We start from the raw sequence: 9,301 nt of genomic DNA, 5'->3' as shown, positions 1-9,301 counted from the left end.
TTATCTAGTTGGTAAACTCAGTCGCTACAAACACACACAACAAAAAAGTCTCAACTAAAATAGAAAACACAGCGAGAAATCTGTGGAGATGGACAATGTAAAGGAAGAAAAATATTTAACTTGAAAACTATTGTAATTATATTCCATCCGTGATGGGCGTGGCTCAGTGGTACGTTTTTCGGGCTGTACGGTCCAAGGTTCGAGCCGCGATATGCCGCTGAACACGCTCTGCACTAATAAAAAATACAGAAACTCTCCATAGCAAATAGATAAATAAATGAAGGTTATTTTAAATTTTTGTTCTATAAAAAGCTGGTTAATCGCGAGGCATAAGGTGCGTTTTAGTTTGAAAATATCATATTAAACTTTCCATGACTGATAAAATATTGTTCAATTATATATCTTATCAGTGGAAAACCGCTTTATTAGCATATTCATTATTATTGTTACTTTGCAGGAAGAATAACATTTTCGATAATATGATGGTTATGATGGAAAAATATGCCTACAATTTAGAAGGTTTGGTCCAGGAGAGAACTTATCAGCTGATGGAAGAGAAGAAGAAAACGGAAAACTTACTTGCCCGAATGCTGCCGAGGTACGTTTCTTTGTTTGTTTAGCACAAAGCTACGCAATCTGAGTTTCGATACCCGTGGTGGGCAGAGCACAGATAGCCCATTGTGTAGCTGTGTGATTTGTTTGTTTGTAATTAAGCACAAAGCTACACAGTGTACTATTAGTACTCTGCCCACCACGGGTATCGAAACCCAGATTCTAGCGTTGTAAGCCCGCAGACATACCTCTGTGCCAATGGAGGGGTGTTTTACAAAATAGGCTATCTGCGTTCTGCTTCTTCTCCTCCCCCCGTCGGGAAATCGAACCCTGGATTTCAGCTTTGTAAGCCAGTAAACTTACCGCTGATCCACCGGGGAACGCAGTGTTGATAGCAAGTTGAGCCTGAATGTTTGAAGATGTAACGGATTATTATTATTATTATCTGAACTGTTAAAGATGAACATACTATGAACATGATTGAATTTAGTAGAATAAGATCGTAGTTTTGTTTAATATTGCCAAATTAATTAACATGATATGGACAGAAATAACTTCGAAATACATACGTAACAATGTAATGTTACTTTTACGGTAGAAAAATATACCATTGGAATATTATTTTTCACTTAGCACTAGAACCTCGACACTATGGTCTGTCAGAAAGATTACTTCGACTCGATACTTATTCTATAGCATTCTTAAAGCCCGCTTGAAGGACCAATAACAGCTTCTAGCGTTAACAATGCTGAATTTTGGAAAACGAATACGACCGGTCTAACGAAATCGTGGTTAAGTAAGTAATAATATAAGGACCGGTGATTATTGTTTTCAACCAATTAAACCTTTTCTCAGTTTCTCACTGTCTGAAGCCAAGCGTGACCTTTATTCTCCGTGTACGTCACCTATGGCTTACGGCTTTTGCCCAGTAAGAATTTTCGTAATATCGATATTAGTTTACCTAATCTGTTATTATTTGTAATATGTATCAATTATTTCTGTTGCTTGTTTACTTTCATTCGGTCTTATAATTCGTAAGATAATAAGCCGATGGTTTCGTTCATTTAACGAATTTATGAGTAGCCTATATCAATGTTTCTTAGAGTGGAAGCTGCGGCCCCCTGTTGGCCGTAAAGTTTTTTCTGGTGGGCCGCAAAAAAATGGGTCGAAAACAAAGATGCTGAATTAATCTTAATTTTAAATAAACAATGAGACGATAAATATTATGTTGAATTAATTAAATGATACAGTATGTCGAAAGATGTTATTGTTTTAACCACACCACCGTTTTTCAATCACCATTCTAAAGTTGGGGGTCCTCAAACTGTTTGATTTACATCAAGGGAGCCTCAGACTAAAATATTTTGGGGACTACTGGCCTCTATTATATATTCTACCTCACTTTTGAGATTCTCCCCAGGGTCTTGGTACAGATAGCCCATTGTCTGGCTTTGCGTTCAACAACAACCAAACCACTTTTGAAATTTCGCAATTTCTGACATTTATATCTATTACCATATTGCCCAGAACCGGGAGTATATAGTAATTTCTTCCATTCGTTCGGGAATACACTTTTATTTACATTGATATTCGGTTTATGAATAGTTTGAAGACGAAAGAAAGGCGTGCCAGTAGGCTTAATGATATAACTTCGCTTAATGATATAACTTCGCTTAATGATATAACTTCGAACATTTATTAAGACTCTCCACAACATGGAGTCAGTTTATATGACTTACATACTGGTTTTTCATACTGAAGCGTTTATGCCCAGCAAAAGTATATTACAAAATTCATTGTTAACTTACTTTATTTTTTCTATTAGGCCTAATTTAAAAAAAACAGTAAATTGCGTCAAATTGACCATAAAAGAAATGGCAACAGACTTGAGACCACGTTACTTCTCATCAACAGCATGACGCATGCAGTCATGATTGTCAAAAAATAATTTAAGTAACCAAAGTAAGAGTGGTCATATGACAGCTTTATACATGCTCGTTTCTTATACGTTACGGTCGATACTCCAGATACTTCACAACAGGAAGTATGTCGTGTGATAAGTCGATACACCAGATACTTCACAACAGGAAGTATGTCGTGTGAGCTGGATATTTTCGATCTGCCCATCTCAGGGCTCGAACACAGAATTTTAGCGTAATAATTCCTCAAATTTACCGTTTAATGAGCCACCAGGGGAGGGACAAAGAATTAATTATTAACTTATTGTATTACAGACCAGTAGCAGAACAGCTGAAACGTGGAGAACAGGTGGAAGCCGAGAGTTTCGAGTATGTCACCATCTATTTCAGCGACATTGTAGGTTTCACCGCTCTTTCAGCTGTCAGCACACCTTTACAGGTGAGCACTCACTAGCTCGAATAAAGCTCTAAGAAAAATACGACATCATAATTCTTCTATTCTTGCAAAAAAAAAGGAATTTTTTTTATGATGCTTTGAAACATCAAGTTGAAAGGTTATCGTTAAATGTCATTGTATATATGTTATGTACGAGCCTTTTTGTTTTACCTCTGTCACTGTTCATTTAGATGTTAGCTTACATTGTGGTTCGTCTTGTATGGTGTCAAGAAATGAGACTGCATAAGTTTTCATATCGAATCATTGAAGGTCCTATCAGGACAGACTTACTAGATAAAGATATACCTTAAGGACATATCAGGTTACATTAATAGGAACCATGATAAAGGAAACTGTGCCTTTTACAATGGCTTAATACATCAGGTTTCATTGACGAAGATTGTACTTTAGACATAATCAGGTTACATTAATAGGAACCATGATAAAGGAAACTGTGCCTTTTACAATGGCTTAATACATCAGGTTTCATTGACGAAGATTGTACTTTAGACATAATCAGGTTACATTAATAAACCATGATAAAGGAAACTGTTCCTTTTACAATAGCTTAATACATCAGGTTTCATTAACTAAACAGACCATTGGTAAACAAAGTTGTATCCTGTATAACGGGTTAGTTTTGAAATGTTGAGATAAATATCCACCAGTTGTTTTATATTCTGTTAATTTTTATTGCGTATTGTCTCACTAGAACAGGAAATTTTCAGGATTTATAGTGCATAGTGGATTAGTTTTGAAGTTTTAGTAATAAATTAGATAGAAAAAAAAGGCATTTGTTCTCTAGATAATGATAAGTAAAAGCTTTATAGTTCAGCCAGCGTTTCGCCTTTGCGGCTTCATCAAAGGCGAAACGTTGGCTGAAAGAAAAAGCTACTATTTTTTCTTCATTATTATTGGGAGGGTAAAGGTTATTACAAGACTAGGAAGTTACCACACACAACTAATCAGTACTGAAGGTTATGGATGGTGTTGACTTCGTTTTAAGAGACAGACTCAACTTTTCAATAATTAACTGTAACTTAAACATTCCATATTTAGACAGTATCTCTATTACCAGGTTGTTGACCTGCTGAATGACCTCTACACATGTTTTGATTCTATCATCGGCAACTATGACGTTTATAAAGTAGAGACAATTGGGGATGCGTACATGGTTGTAAGTGGGCTACCTTTGAGGAATGGAGACAAGCATGCTGGTGAAATCGCTTCCATGGCATTACATCTTTTAGGGAAGATCCAAAACTTTGAAATAAGGCACAGAAAAGGAGAGCATTTGAAACTAAGGATTGGCATTCATTCTGGTAAGCTATGTACTATTATATTCAGTTGTCATCTACTGTCATATATGAAAGACGTAAGCATCTTTTAGGATAATTCAGAACTTAGAAATAAGGCAAAAAATGGGGCCAATTAAAATTAGGGATTGGCATTCATTTCCGTAATACATTTATTCCTTTCCATTCTTAAAGAGAAGAAATGGGGCAATCTTGGACTTCGAAATAAGACAGAAAGTAAATGGTAAACGTAAGGTAATGTGTTTTGATTAGTCACGATAAATCGTAGAAAAATGAATGAACAATGTGCTATTCACGTTTTACATTTAAAACAAACTGCTCGTGCATCAGAACACAAGTTTTATATATAACAATCATATTTTGCACTTGATGGTCATATATATATGCCCCCCAGTGGCACAGCGGACTTACAACGCTAGAATCCGGGTTTCGATACCCGTGGTGGGCAGAGCACAGATAGCCCATTGTGTAGCTTTGTGCTTAATTACAAACAAACATATATATATATATATATATTTCTTATGTCAACAAAGTTCGTTACAAACCAAATATTATATTGATGGAGTTTATAGTGATTGTAAGTTATTCGATATATTAGCTTCTGCGTGTAATTTTTACGTAATAGCATGGAAAACGACAACTAAATCATTTCTATATAATAACGTTAAAAGGTAAAAGACGTGAATCATGAAAACCGTAAAAACCAACGTTAGCCTAATCACAACATCTAGGGTGTTTGGATGTGCTTTCGTGTATTCGTTATGGTGAACTCATGTAGGTTATGAATGTAAGGTTGTATGAAGTCCTTGTCATGTACTCTAATACGTTACGTCAGTATGGATATATGAAGTCCTTGTCATGTACTCTAATAGGTTACGTCAGTACGATTATACGAAGTCCTTGTCATGTACTCTAATAGGTTACGTCAGTATGATTATACGAAGTCCTTGTCATGTACTCTAATAGGTTACGTCAGTAGGATTATACGAAGTCCTTGTCATGTATTCTAATAGGTTACGTCAGAATGGATATATGAAGTCCTTGTCATGTACTCTAATAGGTTACGTAACTACGGTTGTATGAAGTCCTTGTCGTTAACTCTAGTAGGTTATGAATGTATGGTTGTATGAAGTTCTTGTCGTTAACTCTAGTAGGCTATGAATGTATGGTTGTATGAAGTCCTTGTCATGTACTCTAATAGGTTACGTCAGTATGGTTATATGAAGTCCTTGTCATGTACTCTAATAGGTTACGTCAGTATGTTTGTATTAAGTCCTTGTCATGTACTCTAATAGGTTACGTCAGTATGGATATATGAAGTCCTTGTCATGTACTCTAATAGGTTACGTCAGTATGGTTATATGAAGTCCTTGTCATGTACTCTAATAGGTTACGTCAGTATGGTTGTATTAAGTCCTTGTCATGTACTCTAATAGGTTACGTCAGTATGGTTATATGAAGTCCTTGTCATGTACTCTAATAGTTACGTCAGTATGATTATATGTAGTCCTTGTCATGTACTCTAATAGGTTACGTAGTTGTTATCATATATATATATATATATATATTCCTATTTTTTAGTTTCTTGTCCGATGCCAACATATTTTCTGCTGATCCTGAGTGTTTTGGAATATCCTTAGTAAGTTATATAGATATGGTTATTGTAGTCCTTATCGTGCTCTCTAGCTTACGATATAAAACTGGTCGTACGTAAGTCAACCAAGTAAGATATGTAGCCCTATTAAAACATACAAGTATCAATAATGTAGTCTTGTAATTTACTTCAGCAATGGTAAGTTAATGTGTATTATTGTAGGCTTATTAACTATCTACCTTATGTATCTATGTATTAATAAATGTGTATTCACGCCCTAGGTCCGTGTGTGGCAGGCGTGGTTGGACTAACGATGCCCAGATATTGTTTATTTGGGGACACAGTCAACACAGCTTCCCGGATGGAGTCCTCTGGGGAAGGTAGCAATCTTTAATTCTTCTCTTTCAGATTGCAGCTCCACCTACATACATTAAACATACAGTTTCAGAATGATTCGATGGTATATCTAGCTTCAAAATCCAACAATAACAAAGAAACTGTAGCTTATTTTGATATTTAATATAAACAATTAATAGATACAGTTCGTACGAAGATAAAATATTGGTTCCTGAATATGTAAAAATCCTAAGTATTGTGTTGTTGATTTAAATTTATTTATTTATTTAAAAGTTTTAAGTCATATATTGTTTTCAGTTGAGTGCTTTTAAAGTTTAGATCTTGACGTGAACAATTCTTAGGTTCTAGGGAAAAAAAATGCGAAAATCTTACCTATTTTTGTATTTTTATATCTTTGGTTAACACTAACTGTCATCGATTATCAATGAGAAATCTGACCCGTTTTTAAATTTTGAATCAGAAAATGTGTTTTGTGTGTACTTAAATGTTATCACTCATTTTTAAATTCAGATTTCAAGTGTTTTGTCAAAAGCCTATAATAATTTATCGCATAAATAATTATCAGTATACAATACACAGATAGTGTGTCCAAAGTTAGCGATTATTTGATTTTTAAGTAAGTCATATTAACATTTTCATTCCGGCGTTTCATATTAAATTATATGTCTGTTCGTTATTGTTCACGAAACAATCAAAACTTGAAACTTTTAGCGTTAAAGATTCATGTAAGTGAGGCAACGAAGACGATCCTCGACAAAATTGATGGCTACATTTGTGAAGAAAGAGGACTGATAAAAGTAAAGGTAAAATAAATCTATGTTTATTTAATGAATCTAAAGTTAGATTTTCTGGATCCTTGGCTACTTTTGTTTAAGAAAGAGGACTGATAAAAGTAAATGTAAAATAAATCTATGTTTATTTGATGAATCTAAAGTTAGATTTTCTAGATCCTTGTCTACATTTGTGAAGAAAGAGGACTGATAAAAGTAAAGGTAAAATAAATCTATGTTTATCTAATGAATCTAAAGTTAGATTTTCTGCATCCTTGGATTGATGGCTACATTTGTGAAGAAAGAGAACTGATGGAAGTAAAGGTAAGATAAACAAGAATATATCTAATGAATCTATAGTTAGATTTTCTGGATCCTTGGGTGATACATAAAGCGTTGGGTTGTTATGGATTGGAAGAAGATATACAAACGCTGGAAATCTAGAGGGTTTATTATTTGTGTTTGTGACATATAAAGAAAAAATGATATGTGTAAATAACTATCCAGTTAAGACTAATAACATTCAGCATTGTGATGCTACGAAAATCAGTACGTAATATAGAAGTGGAGACTTGCTAATATTTTCACTTCACCTATTACTATTTCCATACACTATATAAAAACATTTAAACGTATACGGACTCCAAAAGTGTATTGATCCTAATGACCAAGCACGTGTATGCCGTTTCTTTATCATTTGCTGTGTGTTATACGTCTTTGTATCCATATTAGAGGTAATCCCTATATCAGATTACTATTATCTAAACTTAGCAAGTATTACGTTACAGATGAAAACAGTTAAGTAATTTACTCGACACACAATCACACTCACCTATACCAACAGTTCTTCAAACTTCTTCAAACGGCGAAATAATGAAAGGGGAGTTTGTTTCTTTTATCTTCTCAGTTGGGTTAACGATTTCTTTTCTTGTAGCCCCCCCCCCCAGTTGCACAGCAGTATGTCTGCGGACTTATAACGCTAGAAACCGGGTTTCGATACCCGTGGTGGGCAGAGCACAGATAGCCCATTGTGTAGCTCTGTGCTTAATTACAAACAAAGAGAAAATACCAATCACTGAAGTAAGGCAAAAATATGAATTGGTATCAATAGTTATATTGTTCGTGTTTGGTATTTTTAACCTCAACGACATTTTCTACGACACATGTGAAAAATGGCCTAGAGGCCTTAATGTTCAGGCATAGTGGTCCTTAATTTGAGGGAAGACAACCAGCCGCCTACACAGCTACTCTTAAGCGAGCATTGGAACTGACTGTCAGTCTTATAACGCGCTCACAGCTCAAAGTGCGGAGCGTTTTCATCAACATATTGTTGGCTCGAACGTAGGACTTCCGATACGTAGCCCGACATGCTAGCCACTAGACCACTTCCGACCCAACAATTATAAACAAATAAGGTTTAGAAAGATTGTTAATATCTGTCGAAAGAGCTATTCGGCCTGTTTTTGAATTTAATTCCACTACACGTTGACATCAATGTCAAGTAACGTTGTTAATTGTACGGTTACATGTGAAAGTCTTAGCTTATTTTTTGTTAGAAACTTATTAAATTGTACTTGAATTCACACTTATTGAAAAATACATCGACAAATAATTGTCTTAACAAACTGGTTTTTAAATCAGTTAAAGTTTGTCTGTTTCTTATTAAGCACAAAGCTTCACAATCGGCTACCTGTGTTAAACTCTCCACGAATATAAAACCCGGGTTTTAGCGTCATTTAAGTCTTGACTTTCCGCTGAGCTACTGCAGGATTCTGAACGATAACACAGGCAATGATTGGTTTATATTATGAATCAACGAGCACGAGGCACTCTGAAGTCTGGGTGCCCACTTCTTTGTCTTCTTACTAAGCTTACGCTATAGGAGAAATATAAAATGATAAAAACCTTATAACCCGAGCGAAAGGTGGATATTTCTTCTTCAGGGGTAAACTGGAACAAAATAGGGCTGTAGGAGAAATGTCAGAGTTTCAAAAAATCATTAAAATGGGAACCAAAGAAACTTTTGATGCTTTAATGAGTATGACAGAATAAAAACCTTTCAAAGTTGGATAAACCTTTCAAAATTGGATAAACCTTTCAAAGTTGGATAAACCTTTCAAAATTGGATAAACCTTTCAAAGTTGGATAAACCTTTCATAATTGGATAAACCTTTCAAAGTTGGATAAACCTTTCAAAATTGGATAAACCTTTCAAAGTTGGATAAACTTTTCAAAGTTGGATAAACTTTCAAATTGGAAACCTTTCAAAGTTTGATAAACCTTTCAAATTGGATAAACCTTTCAAAGTTGGATAAACCTTTCAAAGTTAGGATAAACCTTTACAAAGTTGGATAAAC

At 34.8% G+C, this 9,301-nt stretch overlaps 1 protein-coding gene across 1 annotated transcript in view; it reads left to right on the top strand.

Annotated features, from left to right (window-relative positions):
* The window catches only part of LOC106475905 (guanylate cyclase 32E-like), a gene marked incomplete at its 5' end in the record, with an annotated part of 18,645 nt that overhangs the window by 7,577 nt on the left and 1,767 nt on the right, over positions 1 to 9,301 (top strand). The window contains 5 exons of the mRNA XM_013936579.2: positions 458 to 598; positions 2,787 to 2,910; positions 3,986 to 4,229; positions 6,099 to 6,197; positions 6,886 to 6,977. Coding sequence (XP_013792033.2) covers positions 458 to 598; positions 2,787 to 2,910; positions 3,986 to 4,229; positions 6,099 to 6,197; positions 6,886 to 6,977 — 700 coding nt within the window. The remainder of the gene's footprint in view (positions 1 to 457; positions 599 to 2,786; positions 2,911 to 3,985; positions 4,230 to 6,098; positions 6,198 to 6,885; positions 6,978 to 9,301) is intronic.

The sequence above is a fragment of the Limulus polyphemus genome, unplaced genomic scaffold, assembly GCF_000517525.1.
Source record: "Limulus polyphemus unplaced genomic scaffold, Limulus_polyphemus-2.1.2 Scaffold9404, whole genome shotgun sequence".
NCBI classification, from domain to species: Eukaryota; Metazoa; Arthropoda; class Merostomata; order Xiphosura; family Limulidae; genus Limulus; species Limulus polyphemus.
Note: the sequence above shows the minus strand (reverse complement) of the source record. Positions and strands in the feature narration are given on the sequence as shown.